The sequence below is a fragment of the Saccostrea cucullata genome, unplaced genomic scaffold (assembly GCF_032062105.1).
Source record: "Saccostrea cucullata isolate Sc308-1 unplaced genomic scaffold, CSIRO_AGI_Scuc_v1 ctg9552, whole genome shotgun sequence".
NCBI classification, from domain to species: Eukaryota; Metazoa; Mollusca; class Bivalvia; order Ostreida; family Ostreidae; genus Saccostrea; species Saccostrea cuccullata.
This window is the reverse complement of record NW_026924838.1, coordinates 1-21,110: the sequence shown is the minus strand read 5'-3', so window position 1 is coordinate 21,110 and position 21,110 is coordinate 1. Positions and strand designations below refer to the sequence as shown.

At 32.4% G+C, this 21,110-nt stretch overlaps 1 protein-coding gene and 2 pseudogenes across 1 annotated transcript; 2 read left to right on the top strand and 1 right to left on the bottom strand.

Annotated features, from left to right (window-relative positions):
• The first annotated feature begins 1,379 nt into the window (after positions 1-1,379).
• Positions 1,380-4,477, top strand: LOC134267422 (mitochondrial import receptor subunit TOM20 homolog; annotated as a pseudogene).
• Positions 4,478-6,051: 1,574 nt separating this feature from the next.
• LOC134267423 (uncharacterized) lies at positions 6,052-8,528 on the top strand. Its single transcript, XM_062749640.1, has 2 exons — positions 6,052-6,591; positions 8,182-8,528. Exons 1-2 carry the CDS (start codon positions 6,126-6,128, stop codon positions 8,526-8,528), a joined length of 813 nt encoding a protein of 270 aa, XP_062605624.1. The 5' UTR covers positions 6,052-6,125.
• Positions 8,529-11,303: 2,775 nt separating this feature from the next.
• LOC134267421 (carboxypeptidase Q-like) lies at positions 11,304-21,050 on the bottom strand (annotated as a pseudogene).
• Positions 21,051-21,110: the final 60 nt, after the last annotated feature.

Genomic DNA, 21,110 nt, shown 5'->3' with positions numbered 1-21,110 from the left:
TTTTTCCTTTCAACTGTGACAAAAATTTTTTTAAAATAATAAATTAAGTTTTTGGGAAAAAAATTTTTAAAAAAGCTGTTAAAACCTTTTTAAAAATTTCTATTTTTTTTAAAGGGAAATAGGGGGAAAGATTTTTTAAATAGAAAACCCCCCGTGGTTACATTTGGTTGCAATTTTTATAAAACAGGGTTTTAACCCTGAAAAAGTTTTAAAATTCACTAATGATATAGGTTTTACATTACCAACAATAGAGATATAATATTTTAAACGAAAAATATTTGTCCTTGCGTAAATATGTCTTGAGACATTTTTTAGCAATATATTATAAAAATAAAGTACCCTGGTTGTCATGGTAAAAAAGAATGTATACCATTTTTTATGCAATGCTCTTTAAATACAAACTACCAAAAAAGACTAGGGTAAATCATTACTGCATGCTAGAAATAAAATTGGTTTTGGGAAGCAGACAAAAAACCCTTTGGCTACCAGAGATGAAACATGAAAAGTAAAAATTTTAAACTTAGAAAATTTTTTCTGCATTATGGGAACAGGGTTTATTCAACAGAGTTTTACTCAAAGGTTTAAAATGTTATAATATTTTTTGTTAATTTATAATTTTGATTACCTTTTAACCCTAGAAAAAATGCATTAAGAATCTTAAAAACTTAAAATTGTACTAGTCAGATAGAACCAAAATTATAATAAAAGAATATTATTGCTTTCGTTACCATGGAAGGAAAATTTTTAAAACCCCCCCCCCCCAAATTCGTTATAAACACTTTTCCCTTTATATTTTTTTAAGCTTTTTCCACCCGAAAAACGGTAAGTCGGGTTGCATATAGAAAAAATTTTTGGAAAAGTTAAGAAATTAAAATACAGTGGCACATATCCAAGGAGACAACCCCGTCTGGTTTTTTTTTTCAAAATGGGTTAAAGTCAAAGGTCAAAGGGCAAAAGACCTGTACCAAAGAAAGGTCTTGTTAGATAAAAGGGAAATTTTTGGGAAATTTTTCCGAAAAATCTTACGTTTTCCTTTTTTTTTTTTAAAGATTTTGATATTTTAAAATAAAATCTTAAAAAAAAAAAAAAAAAAAAAAAAAAAAAACGTCAGATATTTCGGACAAAAATGGAATATGAAAATAAAGCTTCCAAAGCAACCAATCAACAATTATGGCTAAGGGTGATCCGGAAAAAAAACCCGGAAAATAAGGGGGGATAAGTCTTTAAAATGGGCTTTCGTCTTCATCAGAATCATTTAAAGTACGAACTTTAAAGGGAAAACGATTTTCTAATCTCGTATGCGCTTTTAATCATACTTCTCATTAAAAAATTACCAAGAAATTTTGACATTGAATTTAGGACACAAAACCCAAAAAAACATGAGTTCTGTAGGTTCAAATCTTTATTCTAACACATTTTTGAAGTGTGCGTTGCAGGAGCTGGGCTTTGTTTTCTTGGATATTGCATATATTTTGATAATAAGCGAAGAAGTCATCCAGATTTCAAGAAAAGACTGAAAGAACGTAAGCAAATAGATCTACCTTTGATTTCATCAGGTTGGGCAAAGTTCCTTTTTGGGGCTAAAAGAAAGGGTTATTCTTTTTTCAGTAAAAAAAACCCCCTTAAAAATGTAATACAGTTATTTTTTGAATTTTCAAAAAGTCAAGTTAGCAGAGTCCTTTCCTTGGAAAAATCTTGGATCGCCCCAAGATACTTTTAAAACTTAAAAAGCATAGCTTTATGTAAAATGCCTGTGTGACCAAAAAGGGGAACGCAGCCTTTCAATTTTAATTAAGATATCTACATCTCTTCAAACCCAGGTGACTTTTGGTATGTCTAGACTCTGAATCACATGATTTTTTAAAAAGTTCAGTTCCGGGGCTCTGAAATTAATTTTAAAGAGGAACAATTATCAACTAATTTCTGAAAATTTTATTACAATATTTAGATTCTTATTCATTCTAAAATTTTATAGTTTTAAAAGAAAATAAGTTAAGTTCATTTTAAAAAAATTTTTTTTTTTACATTTTTTTTTTTTTTTTTTTTTTTTTTTTTTTTTTTTTTTTTTTTTTTTTTTTTTTTTTTTTTTTTTTTTTTTTTCCCCCCCCCCCCCCCCCCCCCCCCCCCCCCCCCCCCCCCCAAATTAATTACCTTATTTCTGATTAACAAGACCTTTTGAAACTGTTAACATACATTTCTTGTTTTACAGTATAATGCATATTTCTGCATTCTTAAATTTAAATAAAATTTTCTCCAAATAAAATTTTTTCCCCCCATTTACCCAATTTTTTTGGTAGGTAAACAGGGAAACAAAGAAGTTATTTTATTTTGGCCTAAAATTTAAAAAAAATTTTAACCCCCTTGGAAAAAAATTTCCCAAAAATTAAAAAAATTTTTCAAATAATTTTATAAACAATTTGAAAAAACCATTGCATATATATTAGCCACACTAAGTGAAGAGAATACAGTAAGAGATAATAAGACTGCTGCTGGGTGCTATTTAAACATATTTAAAATACATTCTTTTTAATAACTGTTCATATATTAAGCAGAGTTGTCCCTAAGAGGAACCCAAACCCCTTTCTACTTTTTAATGCTCCCTGCTATTATAATTCTTAGGGACAATCCTGATAAGTGATCATTTATTTTATAAAATTCACTATTTCCTTTGACTTTGCAGGTCGTAATCAATCAAGAGTGGGAAAGACATCAAAAGCTGCTGACATTCAGGTATGTCTTGCAAGAATAGTGCCATTGCAAAGGAAATCATGGACAATTTAACCCAACTGTGGTTTGATGGTTATTAATATATCTGTAATTATTTTAGTTGATGACAGATGTTTGTCAAAATTCAGTATAAATCTGATAACTTGTTAAATGAATTGTAGCTTCCAGACTTACAAAACCAGGAGGCTGTTCAGAAGTTTTTCTTTGAGCAAGTCCAACTTGGAGAGGAACTACTGGCAGCAGGTAAAAGTTATTGTTCCAACAAAGAAAGCTTTGTTTAAATACTTTACCAATCTTTTCTTTGTATATTAAATGTTTACCAAATTACCAATACATATATACTGGTACATTCCTTCTTTTGTTCTTGTTTTATGTCAGAAGAAAGGAACAATTACAAGTAGAGCATTTCTACTGTTAGTTTGGACTATCATACTGTAAAGAGGGGTTTTTGGATGGGCCACAAATTTTATGGAATGGGGTCTACAAGTTACATTATACCATTATATGTGGCGGATGTAATTTTGGTGCAATATTTGAAAGACATTAATTGTTTTTATGTAATATAAATTGTCTTTGATCTGCATTGGTGAAAAAATGTGCTGAAGTATGAAAGTACAAATGTATATATGTACTTTTATTCATCAACAAACCACATACAAATCTCAAAAATCACCTAAATTGATTATTTTCTAGATAATTTTTGCAATCCAGATCATTTGGTGAATAGTAATGGGCTAAAGCAGGCCAACATTGCTGGCATATCCTAATTTTGATGATAGGAAATGATGCATGCACCAATTAATAAACAGAGTGTAATTTACTCTATTTTCCCTATTACCACTTTTTCTGATGTGAAATAAACAGTATATGTCACTGTTTGACAGTTTTGTGTGATGCAAGTCATAATAAGCATGACACCACCTACTGCTAGTCCAAACTATTAATAGATTTTCAAAGGTGTAAATTAGGATGACAAGTTTCAAATGCAAGAATTTGCAAAATCATCATATATTTATTTTACCATATAAACATCAACACTTTTTACTAAATGACAGGTGATATTGAGAATGCTGTAGAACACCTGAGTAATGCGGTACCTCTGTGTGGACAGCCACAGCAGCTTCTTCAGGTTCTGGAGCAGACTTTGCCACCTCAGGTGTTCCAACTCTTAATACAGAAACTACCAGAAGTCAACAAGGTAAAATAGCTCTTATATCTGTATAAAATCATATGAATATGGATCTCATGTTTTGGTAATTATCCTTGCATTACATTGTATTATGAAATAGACCTGTCACCATAAGTTTCATAAAACACTCAAAGCATTGAAAGCTGTGTTACTGAAATAAAATACATCCAAAAAAACTTACATATTTTACTAGATCTGTAAATAAAAAAAATCTGAAAGATGGCATTTAAAATGGAGTCACAATGATAAAGTGGTTTTTGTTTTTCAGCGCTATGCATCAATGTTTGCCTCATCATTTCAAATGCCCTCATCAGCGCCGGCCGCTAAAGGACCAACCTTGACTGTTGTTGAAGATGATGTAGAGTAGGGTGGGAAGACAAAGAAAGAGAGAACAAAAATATCAAATCCATTTTATGATTGACTGATAAACCATGAACACTCTTAACAGCACATGCCACAGACCAATACCTGATTTGTACATACATATGTCAGAGAGGATATTTGTGATATGCTTCTGAATTTTTATTAAAAGCTTAAATCATTAAACATAATTTAAAAAGACTTTTTTATCTTTTTAACTGGTAGCAAAATGAAATATGTATTTTTTCATTTTCACCACTTCCTCTAAAACACAGACAGGATTTTTAAAAAAATGTGTGTTATTAAAGGTCATGATGTAAATGAAACTTAAGAATGTGATTTAATTCAACTAAGTAATCAGTTATTTTCCCGAAATCTGTAAATTTTGTGACATTTTAACCTTGGACCATAAACACTCTTTTATGCCTTCAAATACTGTGATTTTTTTCTTTCAAAAATATTACATTAGTTCAAACAACTAGTATCTAACTTAAATGTTCATCAAATATATTTTTGTTTCTAGGTCCATTTCCATTCTGTTTGACAAAAAAAGGGTCATTGTCTAAGTGGCATGCACTATAAGGCTAAATCACAATATCAAAAATCATAGTATATTTAGAAAGACCTTGTCACAGGTTATATGCATGTATAATATGAAATTCCTATTTTTTCCTTTCCAAAAGTTATAATCAAAGTAATGTTGAAAATTTTGAAAAGTAGGTCAAACATGAAGGTCACGTACAGGTTCAATTCATTTGCAAAGGTCTTGTCACAGCCTCACTGGTTATGAAAATATGAAAGACCTATCTCATCTCATTCAGAAGTTATGACAGGTAAAAGTTATTTTGACAGAAGGACAGACTGACAGAGAGATAGACAGATGGACAGGTGAATGAGATTTAATGTCTCCTGCTTGAAAGCAGGGAACAAAAAGATAAAATCTCAAGCCCAAAGATAATTGTCAAAAAATCCTAGAACATTGTTTTGTCCGATGCTGATAGTGGGGAGTATTTATTTTGGCCTGTCTGTCTGTGCACCCATTCGTCTTTATTTCTGTCTGTCTGTAACACTTTCCTCCACGTGATATCTCAAAAAGCCCTAGGGCATTTGCACTGAGATTTTGCACAACAACTTACCCATGGCCTAAGGAATACCCCTAATGATTTTGAGGTCAAAAGGTCAATGTCAAGAGTTAAAAAATTAAGTCTGTTTTAATACTTATGTTTCTTATAATGCTATATCTCAAGAAGTTTTTAGCTTTTGCAATTATGAAATTTTATACAACTTTCCTTGGTCTAGTGAAGACCCCTGTTGAGTTTGAGGTCCAAAGGTCAAGGTCGTATATTCATATTTTCTGCCTGTGCATAAATTGTCATTTCCGAGTTTCAGTTTCAATTTTTTGCATTTAACATCTACATGTATATAATATAACTCCTTATGGCCCCAACTACCCTTTATTTGCTTCAGTACTTCATACATTTAAGAATTCTGCAAATCTGGGGAAAGGGGTTTTGACCCCCAATCTGAGCATCCTCATCTTTTTTCCTCATGCGACACGAATTCTCTGAATTTTACTTTCACGTATAACTTCATGATTTTTTGGGAAATTGTTTATTAAAAGACTAAGGAACTAAATGGACCCAATTCTGTTTGCAATTTCCCCCTAGAAAATATCATTACGCATTTAAAAATCAAAAACACTAAAAAAAGGTGTGTTCATCATTTTTACATGCAGGACCGAATTCAACAGGGTACGAACTAAACATACCAATAGCTCAGGATAGATAACCTGTGACAGTAGCAAGTTTTTTTTTTATCACTGTAAAAGTTTTTGAAGGGACACAGTATTATGCAAGGAATAGCTAGGGTTTTCCATTCTCCATTTCGTGTTTCATTAATAAGAAACAATATCGCAATTGCTTCATCAGGACTTAGACACCAACTTAATGCTAATGTTCCGAATTTCCTCAGTCCTGACAAGTCTGTGTACTGTTGTGTTCAATGTGTTGGTTATCAAAGCAGAAAGGGAAGAAACATAAGACAAAATCGCTGGCTTGATGAATGGAAGGAAGATGAATATGATGACATCATAGTTGACAAAGAAATATTTGAAGACGAAGGGAGGGCTCGCCATTATTTAATGCTGAAAGCAACAGGATTTTTGTGTGTGATTTTCTTCCTCAATATAGCCGATATTATTCGAATACAACTGAGAAATTCGGTACCCAGGAATGAAGAAAACAAAGGATTAACAGAATCTGTATATTGGAAGAATAAAGGCTTCACAGGATTCTTGCTGTTGTCCATTGCATTAGGTGATTAGACTCCCCATACCAAAATACTCACCTTCTGGCAACATCTTCTGGCATTATCTGGCTAATATTGCAGCAACATTCTGGCAATACATTGCAGCAATATTGCGGTAATATAATTTTTCGTATGTAAATTAGATTTGGCATTTTTGCGGCAATATTGCCAGAAAAGTGTTGCAGCATTAATGCGGCAGGAATATCGTTTTTCGTATGTAAATTGGATTTGCGGCAATATTGCCAGAAAGGTGTTGCGGCAATGTTGCTGCAAAGCAATTGCAGTACATGTATACATATGTTCATTTTACAGAAAACTTTTAAGTGGCATATTTTCGTTGGGTCAGATTCGAGGTTAGAGGGAAATTATTGGTTCATCAGATTTGATTTCGTGGATGAAAGAGTGATAAGTTTTATTTCTTTGAAGTTTTACACTTTGTTGGGAATGGATTTGTCTCTTCTATGAACCCCCACCCCCACAAGGTGCAAGTGAGCTTTTCTGATCAAGATTTGTCAGTTGTCCATCAGCATCTTCCCAAGTCAAGAGTTTCTGATCGGCTCCACATAAACTATATGGAGCGGAACGGATCAGGAACTCTTGACTTGGGAAGATATCCATCAGTGTCAGCAGAGGAGTCTTAACATGACCTTTTCAGCAATTACAATCTTTCATTGAATGCAATGCTGACTGATGTTTTTCATACTAATTGATAGGCCATTATTTTAAGATTTCGCGAATACATTTATCTTTATATATATTCTCTTTTCCCGATCATGACAAAGAGCACAAGGTGGATTTGACCAAGTGTCAGGGGATGCTTACTCCTTCCATGGCACCTGATCCCACCTCTGATGTTTTTTGTTGTAAAGGTCCCCATGTGCTCTGTTCCTGTTTTATATTGTTTTATTGGACATTTGAGCTTGATTACTACCATATTCATTATTTCCATTTTATATAACTTTTCACATTTTCACTTTCTGATCCTCCACAACCACTGGTTTTTTGAGGTCCTAACTTATGGATTCAAGTTGCTTCAAAACATATGACCCCTGAGGGTAGACCCATACCAGAGTTTTGGTAGCTAAAGAGATCAAAGATCAAACATGTTGATACCGAAAGAATTAGGTCTTGTGAAAAGAAATATATGTAGATGTGCACATGTAAAATATGTAAGCTCTAGCTCCAATCAATCGAAAGGTACTGTATAGGCAAGGTCAAAGTTTATGTAGACAAATAGACAGACATATGGACAGAGTATTAAAAATATATGCCCCAAATCTTCAATAATTATTATAAAGGGCATACAATTGCAAGTTAGATTGAAGAAGAAACACATATGACAATTAATTAAGGTCTTCTCACAAAGAAAACACTTGAAATATGAATGATCAAGAGCCAATCCATCTTCGCTAGCCAAGGGTTTCCAAACCAAAATATTCTGGTTTGGAAACCCTTGGCTAGCAAAGATGGCTCCAACCAAACAAAAGAAATGAGTACTAAGATTATCTTCGATTAATGGGAAATAAAAGTTGCGAGAAGAAACATTGATACAAAAATTAATCCTTGTCACAAGCTAAAAACCATTTTTTTCATTTCAGCTACAATAATTCCAAGTGGGATTTGTCGAATCTGCGACAGATGTGTGCGGAGTTTGTGGCTTTTAAAGGGCGGTAAAATGGTGCGAGTCCGAACATTCTCCCCTTTCTTCATGACAACTACTCACGAAGTGCCTGTAACAAATATTTCGGGACTAAATGCAAGAGCAGGACAAAATTATGTGTCATTTCAACTGAAGAGGAAAGACAATAAAATAGTAAACCTTTCAATGTCCAACCTGACTGGGAATTTTAAAAAAACCCTCATTATACGATCATTATGTAGGAAGATACCGGGATTTGAAGTCTTCATGAACTTTAATCTTGTACGAATAAAGTGTTATGATTGAATTTAAAACTTTTTTTGTTTTACTATACATGTAGATCGGAATTTGTCAACAAATAAAACTTAAAGAGGACTGTGAGCACCGAGCTCATAAAATGACACCTGGGCCACCCAATGCTACATGAGTACAATGACCAAATTCATTTTTTGCTATATAGAAAACTTCAACCTTACCATTTGTGCAATTGGAACACTGAATAGGAGATGAAAAATTGCACTATATAAGGGATTTTTTTTGGCCAGCACCTACTGCAACACAGGACCTCAGTTTATACAGTCTCATTCGAAGGACCACTGTGTAGTAAAAATGTATGAAAATTTTTGATAAATAATAGGAGGATAAGGGATGGTAGGCACTCCTATGTGTCAAGGATGGACACCTCCATCAATATATGCCCCCACTTTTCAAGGGGGTGGTATATTGATACGTTTTTCAGTGGCATGACCATATGAAAATGTGGATGTACTGAATAGTTTAATTCACTTCAATTTTTTAAATTCTAGAATAGAGCTTAGAGATTCAAGCTAATTTTAATACCCCCTGCTTGAAAAGTGGGAGGGTATATAGTGATCGAGATGTCCATTTGTCTGTACATTTGTCATGTGTCTGTACATTAGTCCGTCCATTACGCTTTGGGGAACCCATCTCTTATATGCAACTCCTCTTACACCACTGAATGAAATTTAATGAGACTTTCACAGAATCTTTGTTATATGGTCCCATTGTTCATCTCCTATTTTACTTTTTGATTTGACACATATTTTGGGTTTCCCATATGGATACTGCCTTCCTAAAATATTTCAGGGTACCCATCTCTTATCCACAACTCCTCCTATACCACTGAATTTGGTTTAATGATATTTTCATAGATTCTTTATAACATAATGTGTGTCCAATTTTACTTTTTGATCCAACTCTTATTTGGGTCTCTCACCAAAACATGGACTTTGCCTTTATAAACATATGGGAGACGAGGGGTATCATTGAGCGAGCTCAGTGCTCACAGTACCTCTCGCTTTTTTTTGTGGTGCTTATACATGTATGTACTAGATTTGTTTCTCATTTTTTCTTTCATTTAAAGGTTGCCTTTGCAGCTTGGTTGATTCATTGTATACAATAAAATTAATAATTTCTACCATTAATCCCCCCAAATGTGTGAAAAGACTTAGTCTTATGAATTAATGTCTTTCTTAAGTAGTATATAAGGCAAAGCTCAATTCCTTGAAAGACTCAAGTTAAAATAATTCCCTGCAAAATGTTAGTAAATATAAATAAATAAATAAATTAATTATGCTAACTTTCATTGTAAGAGTAAAAACATATGATAATTTTATAAATTTTATTTTTTTTTCTTTTTAAAGTTCTTTTAACTTTAAATTCATGTTTTACAGAAGTAAACTATAATGTCAATCTGTTTAAAAATCACAATCTGATTAAAATCAGATTTTTTGATATGCTCACACAAGGATCTGGAGAAACCTCATTCAGGGGCATCACCCGGTGACCTTTCATTTATCCAATAAACATTCACTTCAATTGAAGTACACTGCATCTAAGAATTCAGTTACAGAAGTGAAAGCCATGATGATACCATGTTTAGCAATCATGTGTGAGCGAATCAAAGGATTTGATCTTCATCAGATTGACTTGAGAATTATATATACAACTGAGGCAAGTCTTATAAATATATCAATATTTTACAGATCTATTAACACACCTTATCATTTGCTGAAAATAAGTAGATCCCCCTTCCAAAAATACACACTAAAGTAAACTAAAATCACTTATAAAGGTGCTTACTGTCTTAAATGATTACAGAGAGACAGACTGACAAATCACGTAAGTGCTTCTACAAAACCAAAGTGCAGAAGAACAAAGACAGACCATCACTTTGGCAATAATTATCAAAACACTGGGAATGTAAAAAAAAATTCTAAAATCAATATGTATTCAGATATCACAGTAACAGATGCATAATGTTTAATTATTACTAGTACATGTAGTAAAAAAATATGATATGATCACAAACACACAAGTTAAGCAGTTAACAGTAAATAGAACAATCTCTAAATTTGATAAAAATATTATATCAAAAATCCACAAAAAAACTTAATCTTAAACAGAATGTAGAAAAACATGAAATTAATGTTTCAGCACCCCCCTGTTTATTCTTTATATAAAATGCTGATTTATTTAAATGCTTATGATTTCCCAAAACAAATTATGTAGATTAAATTGCACATGGTTCTAGCATTTTTGCAGGGCAAAATGACCAGAGATGGCTCTTTAAATCTTAAAGAAATAAAAAGCAATTTATTCCAGTATGAGTTATCTCTCTTGTCAGAGGAAAGATGAACCTTAAAATTGCAAATTATTCTTCAGACTATTTAAGCTATTAGTAACTGCAAACAAAAATTTAATAGCATCATGACAAATAAAATATTGTGTTAGAATAAACTCACGCAACCTTATTAATCATGAGTGCAGATCTATAGAAACATATCTCTTATAATGAAAAAAAGAGGTGAACAAGGAGTTTGTTTTTCCAGCAACAAAAGGGAGGGATTTTCCTTCTTTTAAAAAATAAATTCTCTGAATATACTTTCATACTTTTTATGCACAGAAAATATTGATATCTGAGTCTCAGTCATATTGCATTGTACATAAATGTAAAAAAAAAATCTATCGGTATGTTGTCTAATTTACATGAGCATGTACTCCCTTTAAAGTCCAATGAGATTATACATGTATGACAATAATCTTAGAAATTATTTTAAATCTCTTAAGGTATCTACATGTATATTTAAAAATTTTTAATCTTGCTTCACAAAAATAGATTTGAATGCATCACTTTTAGGATCTGACTATATGTTTATTTGTTTTCGATATATTCGTTGTGTGGTATGTGAAGATTGTGGTCTAGATTTTGTAAGGGCCTGATCACCTAGGTAACATATCCTCTAGGTTGGCGACAGTGTAAGCCACAACGGTCCACAGAGCTGTACAGATATTCATCTCCACAGGGTCCTGTACTGTCATAGTGTCACCTGTATAAAAATTAAGAGTGCACAATAAATATTGAACAAGCATAAAAGGAGTCCACGAAATTTTTGGAGGTTGACACCTTACTTTGTAAACTGATGGGCTGTATTGCTCGAATTTTTATTCTGAATAAACTTCATATTGAGTATTTTTGCACTGTTATTTTATGGTACCTTTAAAAAGAGAAGAATAAAATTTTTGTGAGCAGGCCAATTTTTGCATTTTTACATAAAAATTAAAAATCTTACGAATAAAAAAGATTTTATTATTAAGTATTAATCAACACCTTCTAATAAGTTAGTAATATTCAAAAGTTTCCATGAAATGGTTGTAGCTGAAGATGGATTACTCTGTATGTCTTCCTTATATTACTATACAGCATCTATGTTCATAATTTGAGAACACCTTAGTAAAAATTTGTGTCACATACAACAAAAGATTTAATGGACATCCAGAAAGATGAACAGCTAGAAAATACCATAAAATTTCTGCAGGGTTCATATTTCTGAGCCCTAATAATTACCATTTGAATGATGAAATTTGAAGTATTTATTATCATCTGTTGCTATACTGGCCCGGGATCCTGGTTACCAGCTGCAATGTCCTCCCCACCCCCATTAGGCAGGAGGGGGATAATATCTAACTTTCTGAAGTGGTTCAATGATTTTTTTTCATAATGGACTTTGCAGCTGAATTGCCTGTGAAAAAAAAGAAGACAATTAAATTTATCTAACATAGTAATCAAAAAGTTGCTTTGTCAAACATCATCGTTGTCTTATAAAATTAAAATGTCTGGTTAAGTAGCATAAAGAGTTCCTCCTTAACAATCTTTTTAAAAAAAAATGCTAAATTGCTCTACAAACCATTGAACTGAAATCCAAGTGGCATAAATGTTCCCCCATCTGACTCCATCACAAGGTCAAAATTACTGACATTTCCCTACAACATCATTACAAGGTAAAATTACTTAAATACATTACGCTACAATAGGTCATTACTGACATTAGTCACATTACCCTATAACAGCCCAGATTTAATTTTTTTAAAGATTTTATTTCATTTTATTTTATTGTAAAAATGTGATCCCTGATGTAAACACAATCTTGAAACAACAGGTTTCTACATAAAAATTTGTTTAAAAAAACTCCGACGATAAAAGGAGGTATATTGCTTTGCTGCTGTGTATTCTTAGAATTGTGTGTCGGTCCACCATGAGTTTCTGTCCATTTTCTTAACAGTGGTTGCACATATTGAAATGAAATTTATTATACAGATTTATCAGATGAATATCTGTTTTGAGTGAATGGGGGCATTTTGGACAGAGTTATGCCCCTTGGAAATTACAATTCTTTGCAGTTTCCGTTCATTTTCTTTGCAGAAGTGGCACATATTGAAATAAAATTTGGTATACAAATTTATCATAAGAATATTTAAGTGAAATTCTGTTCTTCAATTGATTGAGCTATTTTTGACAGAGTTATGCCCCTTGGACATCAAAAAAATTTCCAGCGATTGGGAGAAAGGCTGCACAAGTGTTTTACAAACATCTCTTGTTTAAGCATTATTTTGTCCCTCTGACTCAGGTGAGCTAATACTTGTACATGTCATTGAATACAGTAATTGAGAAATTGATTGCTAATCAAAATAATTCCATATTTATGAACTTTAAAAAATCATTTTTGCTTGCCTTGTGTTTGTTGTAGTAAGCTTGGGCACCAAACCCTCCTTCCTCCTGAAATACAAATAAGGCGATTCTTCTGACAATTTCTTTTACAAGTCATAATAAAGATTTTAGAATGATATTGAAAATGTGAACATTTTGAACAATTTCACTTGAAATACCTCAGCTGTCCACATGACCAATCTAATGGTACGCTTTGGCTGCAGCCCTAGCTGTCTGATAATGGATAAAGCCTACAGTAAAGAAAGTCAGTAAGTTAATGTTCCTAAGTGAATGTCTAATGAGAGATCTACGATTTATTTTTCCTTGATGATTTTACTTTCTTCATTAAATCTGGCCCACTGTATTCAGGAGACTCACCTGCCATGAAATAAATGCCCCACCTCCATCATCCATGGCACCTTGACCTACATCCCAGCTGTCCAGGTGACCACTCACCAACACAACCTGGATACAACAGGCAGAGGTGTATTATTGAAGAAACGTGAATTTTTTACATTGTAGATCAATCTTTTTTATACAAAAGGTGAACTTCTATACATTATAGATTGATATTATTTTTATACATGTAAAACGTAAAATTTTTACCAAAGTTTGATATTTTAATTTTTTCTTTAAAAAAAAACACTCAACAACACTCATTTGAGTAACATTTTGTTTTCTAATGAAGAGCCTTCCTTTATTCCTAGTTTAGTTCCATTTGTAAAAATTGAACCTCATTTGTGGCTACATTACCTGATTCTGAGGCTATGTCTGCAACTGATGTGAATCAACAATATTTCATGGTAAGAGCAAGTAGAAATTAAAACTTATATAGAAAATACAATTTCAAAACCTTAACTACATTTAAAAGGCATATCCTAGCTGTTTTGTAGAGGACACTATCCTTCACATACTGTAAACCCACTTTTATTTGCATGCGAGAAGTCATCACAAATATTTCTCGCCATGAACCCTTCCTTAAGGTCTCTGTGTCAATTAACAGCTGATCCAAGGCTTGATTGCAAAAATCAATTGTCCCAAACTAGTTTTCGCCTGGTAAATTGCAAAATAAAGTTGTCGCGAATAAAGGTTGGTTTACAGTATTTACTTCCTTAGCTTTAGAATGACCTCCTCATCTTCAGATTTGGACACAATTACCTGATGAGACACTGTTACCTGATTCTTCAAGAGGAAAGTAGTATGTTGCCTAACATAGCATAACAGTCCATATAGAATCCTATCTGCATGGGTTCAATACAAGCACTGTACCTGCTCAGGATATTTGGATCCTTTAATTTCTGCCACAGTGTTTCTTGACATTGCAGGAGGTAGATTCTTCGCCTGCATTTTCAATGTCACTCGTATTTTATTCCCTTCAATGACATACAATAAGGAAATCAAAAAGAAATTGTTCTAGTATACCTCTGTAACATACTATTCATACACTGTATATTTATAATGGATCCTGCAAGATACTCCATACTGATAAAATACCATTAACTTTATACTAAAAGTACACTAGATATATACTAGTTTTAAAAAATATTTTAAAACGTTTTAATAAATTTTTTTTCTCGAATAATTCATTCCGCAACTACTGGAGTAAGAAAATTTATCAATTCCACTTATAGATATATACCTTATTATAGACATTTATAATTATACTGTGAAATCACTACAATAACTTTCATTGGGGAGACGGTTGTACAAACTCATATCTTCTACAAAATTTTAATATTATCAAACTGCAGTATCATGACTCTCTTCAACTGTACTTGTAAAATCAAACCCAAGTGAATGATTTTTTCATCAAAACACAAACATTTGACCCAATGAAATTTAGTTTTCACTGTACAGTATATCTCTCCAACAGAGCAAATAATAAGAAAGAGTATGTATCCTAGAGCTGCTATCATTTCATAACTATAATGCTTGCTTTAATTACCTCGTTCTTGCATGCGTTGCATCATTTCAGCATCTTCAATTGTGATACAGGCAGTGGGAATCTTTTTTACATTATCATCATAATCCTAAATAAAGAAATCCTTTTATATACATGTATAAGTTAAAATGATCTCAGAAACTTGACATCAAAAATCTACTGTCAAGTCAAAATAAGTGAATAAATATTACAAAATGTTGCTATAATTTGATTTGATAGACTATTTCATAAAAATCTGTACATGAATTTCAAGAATTTATTTACCCAGTTTGAGAAGTTTATGGAAAAAAGGGTCTCAGTAATATCTCGAGTATCTGGTACATCGGCTTCAACCTAGTAGGAGTGTATATTGAGATGGAAGGGGGGGGGGGTAATACCTATGTATATTACCTGCCACCCTGTGTGTGGAGAGTATATGGAGAAGGGGGTGACACTTCTAATGAGGGAGGCCACACCCCCAACCTTGGCTGCCTCCACAGCTCCTGCTTGTCTGTATTTTAATGTTACTCCATAATTCACATATTTCTGATTGTACACTATTATTTTCCCTTTGGCCTGGAAAATAAAGATGAATTGGGTTCTATATTTTTGTAATAAAACTTCTTTATTACTAACAAGGATATAGTTCTTGTAAAAAATTAATTTATAAAGCACTCTGACATAATGAAAATATTTTGCCCTTTAACATAAAATTCAGTGCTTTGAAATTGAGTGAACTATGATACATAAGATATGTCTCTAAGTAGATCACTTTGAACTTTGAAACTTTATCATCTAAAAACATAAATTCCTTGGGTACTCTTTGAAGTTAAGTTGCAAAAAGAAACTACACAAATTTTACCCACCTGACTGGCCTTTGCCTTCAGATCATCAAATGAGGTTACAACCAGCACATCAGCTGTGATGCCATCTTCTGGGGTCGCTATACTGCTCCCCAGTCCTAGTATGGCCATAGGATGATACCGCGGGGACAGCATCATGGCTGATTCTTCACCTCGCACCCAATGAGGCACCTGAGAATGAAAAGTATCTTTTTTTTTTCAAAAAATGTGTAAACAAATAATCCATGATGTTATTTGTACACTCAGGAAACAATTTAATAATCCAACTTTGTTAGTCAGATCATTTTGTAACAAGCAGAGCAAAGTATTACTTTTTTCAGAATTAATGAAGTTTTCTGCAGATGTTTCTTCATAATACAAACTACAATTCAAGCGATACAATTAATTGCCATTCTCTGTAAACACTTAAACTTTGTTGCCACGCATGGTCACCGATTTTGATGAAACTTCACCCATGCTTAGTACTTGACACCAGAAACAAATATCAAACAAAATTTCGTTACTAAGTGTCTCGGTTGCTATGGCAACAGCCGGAAAAGTTTGAAAAATCGAGATTTTCAGCCACTTCAAATCCTGACTGTGGCTAAATAAAAACTAGAAAAAGCAAACAAACCTTTCCTACAAAAACATGACACCTTGATGTTACTTATACTGTAAAGAAACTGTTTAGAATATATCTCTAAGTAAGTGGTAACCAAGGGTACATTTGGAATACATTTAAAATGCTGAAATATGCTGAAAAACACTCCATATTCACTAATGGTAGGTGTTACAGGCTAAAACTCAATCATCGACTTAAGAAAAACAATGAAAATGTTTGACCTTAAGTATATAAGTATAAGCAATATTATTCTATAAATAAATTTCATGGTTGCCATGGTAACACAGTGTAACTATGCAAAACCAGTAACTAAGATTGGATTAATGCTACTGTCTTGAGGAAAAACATGAAAATTCAAGACTGGCAAATATGCATCCTTAGGACCTTGCAACACCAAAACCATAAGAAAAATTGGGTAAAATTGCTACTTTGTAGTGTTACCATGGAAACAAAATACCAGTGCTTAAAAGTGAATTATTTTTCACTGCATTAAGAATTAAATTGCCATATAATCAAGAAACAAATTAAAGGACTCAGCTTGAATAGTACTTATCTGTTAGAACTGAAGTTGAATATCATATATTGATAAAAGTTGATGAAGAAAACAACACTGTTGCTATGGTAACCAAGAAGGGAAAATGTTCGATTTTGTGAACTTTATATCAATATTAAACCCTGTGTGCCAACTTCTTGCATCCACTTAGAGATTGGATGATAGTCAAAATTAAAAGTCAGGTTAGCTTTTAATAAATATCAATCATAAAAGTTTTGGGAATCTACATTTAAGGGTACGTATCCAAGGAAAGAAAATATTTTTCAGGTTTTTAAGCATATATTTTCTGCTTATCTCCATAGCAACACTCTATTTAAAGAATCTAATCTGAATTTTTTCAAATGGGAAAACTAGGAGCACACCAACATCTTTAAAAATTGATCATTAGTTATGAGGAAATGTGCTTTTTTAAAAGATAGGTTCAGATTTAAACAAACAGAGTGTTACTTTGAAGGCTCTCTGTGGTGTAAAAGCCTTGGCAACCATTGCCAACCAAAATGAAATATCATATTTTGTTCTTGGTATATGTTTCAAGGCTCTTTTTTCTATTATTTGGTCACATTTCATCCTATAATTGCTTTTTATTTTTACATGTATGATTTTATATAATTCTGAATCAATGAATATTTTTTTTTACTTTTGAATACTTTGTTACCATAGTAACGTATTTAATAGCTGATTTACCAAACATGTTTATCATGCATTTGAGACATCTGACCTTTAACTTTTGGAAACAGTCATTGCCAATTGTTTGCTTTGTCGCAAATGTTAACTATGGGGCTCTAAACATGTTAAAAAATGCCATTTTTCGAACTTTAAGACATGTTGCCATGGTAACTATAAAACATAGCAACCAATTTTTGCCTGATTTCAGTTTAGGATATCAATGACTTTTATCATAGAGAGTTTGGAGAAATTCTGAGACTATGCGTGCCACAGCTCCTATATAAAATTTCAAATCATTACAGAGAATGGCTCTTAATGCTTTTAAAAGCTGATTGACTTCATGAAAATCAATACAATTTGATTTACAAAATAACATATAAATAAGCAATGTTCTCCTCCACCTACTTGTGCAGCCTCAGTGTGAACATTATCTAATCCATCTTCCTTCAATTTTGAGACCATGTAATCTATAAACAAATTTTAAGTCAAAAATACATTATCCTAACAAACTTTTATTAGCAATTATTAATAATCATAGATGTTTTTATGATATTATTTTTAGATTATATCACTGGTCTTTCAAAGGTGCACTGCAACACTGTCTTGTACAAAATGGGTTACAAAGAAAGACATCATTTTGGTTAACACTGTCTTGTGTAAAATTGGTTACAACAAAAGACATCATTTTGGTTAAAATTAACAAGGTGTGAATAATGTATACCATGAACTTTTATGCATCTTAAGTATTTCCATACAATCTAAATTTCAAGTTATTTGTACTAAATATACATGTCTTAAAACTGCTTTTACCCAATGTAGAATTCTAAGAAGTGCTTGAAAAATTCAAGAATTGAAGATAAAATTTTTTTCAATTATAAGAAATATCCTTGATGAATATTACCAATAGCATTTTCCAGATTTTGAGACCCAGCTATACGAGAACCAAATGTATCTGTGAACTCCGCAAGTCTGTTGTAGGACTGATTTTGTGCTGGTCCATACATAGCATGATAAATGATCCTTTCAGCATCACCTAAAAAATTTAATTCTTTAGAATTCCCATGATAAAAAAAAATTATTACAGAGAGAATAAATTGACACAAAGGCTGCAAAGTCTTAACTAATAGTTGACAAGCATATCAATTAAGTTACTATTATGAGCTTCTATATCTGCCCAAGTCCGTGAAGATATCCACTGCAGGCGGGTGTCATTAACACTAACAGGTATACCCTGGCATGTTAATAGGAATCCTACAATTATAACAAAAGCATATCAATTATTAAGATAAAAGATTAAGATTGCTGATGCCATATTTGACTAGACCCCAGAATTTGGCAAAGAATAGAAGACATCCAAGAATTTCACTCAAAGCCAGAAAACTGTCTCCATTCTCACAGACTTTGTCATGCATTTGATGAGCCCTCAAACTTTGGTTTGCTTTAGAGCCTAGCTTCTATACTTGCTTACTTTCCAGAAATATCAGTAAATATGTTTACAGTATGTACAAAGCCTTGGTAATTTGTTGAAAAGTTAGGGAGGGGGAAGCATGAATTTAATCAATCCATGTGCTTCAATCTCCACAATCAAAAAGTGATGCACTTGTTATCTATTTTTGTAACATAACAGAATGCAAACAAGTAGTGAAAATGTTCTAAATATAATTAATTAACATGTACAAGATACAAGATATATTTTATTTACCAATCAAGGGCCCCGAGGGGCATTTCAACATAATAAATGTACAATTTAAAGATTTTCTCCTTTTTTTATAACAATATAATTAATTTTTTTTTTTAACAGTTATCAGTGGTTATATAAATGACCAAGTTACATTATATTGTTCTCAGTGTCACTGATCACACTGTACATAATACAAGTGTCCAGAAGAATGTCAATGATCATAAAACAATGCAAAAATGTGATGCTATACATGTATAAATTTAAATGGCTTAGCATGCATAAACATGATGACAGAGTCCATGTATACTAGTCAAAATTTCTAAGTCCCCAGGCAAGTTTTTGCTTTACACCCCTCTTATATTAAATTATTTTAACAGTATAATTAAATAAGTATACAGGATAATAAAGTAGCGAAATAATTTTTCTTACTTAATTTATTTTTATTGAAGCGCTATAACACAATATGCAGAAAAGTTAAGGCACCCTTGAATTAAAAATTCACAACGTTAAATACTGCATTATTCTCCATTCAAACGAATTCACAGCAAGACGACCGTTCCTCAGAGAGTTCACAATATTTAAGAAAAAATCTCTTATTGAATGTTTTTCCATGTGGAGACTAGATCGTCCTCTAGTTCCGCTAGTTTCTGCTGCTGAAAAAGCTGTCTGACACTGCGGTCTATCTTCTTCCATGCATGCTCTTTAGGGTTGAGATTCGGATGACAAGGGGGTTTATCGAAATTGTCTGTGCCTTATCAACAATAGTTACATAACTTCTTCTTACATGTATTCCCCACTCCTCCAGTTTGACATTGAGGGGAGGATACTTCCGCTTCCGGTTCCATTGATTTTTCCGGATAAACTGTAGGATGATTTTGTGGTGTTTGTTGAAAATCTAGCGATTTGTAACGATTAAAAGAAATTCAGGTACGCTTTGTAGATTTTTCTGGCAGTAATTAAAAAACTTTTAAGTAAAACAAAGTCATACAGTGAAAGAAAACAGAATTTTCGTTAACTACGATCAGCTTGGGGCATTTCAACTTCACTTGCACATTGTTGTGTGGACAGACACCGCATTTTATTCAAGCTTTTTTCTGTTTTTCGTTATCAATTAAAGATGGAGAACACATGGAAGTAAAAAATATAATGAATACACCCGAAAAACATATGGAACTCGAACTTTATGCTTTTTAACAAAAACGGTCACGGTCGAGTAATTACACATTCGATTACATTTTTTTTGGCTTTGACAGGTAAGTATTACAAATTAAAGGCAAATTTGTTAGCAACTAGTAAATTGAAGTTCAGGGTTTTGGAATTTTTGAAAAAATAAAAGTGGGGACTTAGAAATTTTGACAAGTATATATACATTGGTTCTTTTACCATTTTCAGAAATAAAGTACATGTTGTAGGCTATAAAACCTCAAAAGACAAGTTTGCTGTGAACAGAGTGTTTGTTTCTATAATACAGATGCAATGCTTTAAATTAATTACCTGCAAGCAGTATCGGGATAACAAAACGCATCTTTATTTTCACTGTACTGACAGGAAAAAAAAACTACTGTCTTTTAGTAGGGGATTCAATTGCAAAGAAA

Bases quoted from the DNA above. Each gene is read 5' to 3' on its own strand.
- LOC134267423 (XM_062749640.1), top strand. From the start codon at position 6,126: ATGCAAGGAATAGCTAGGGTTTTCCATTCTCCATTTCGTGTTTCATTA. The intron at 6,592-8,181 runs GTGATTAGACTC...TTTTCATTTCAG, and splicing joins GCTGTTGTCCATTGCATTAG to CTACAATAATTCCAAGTGGG.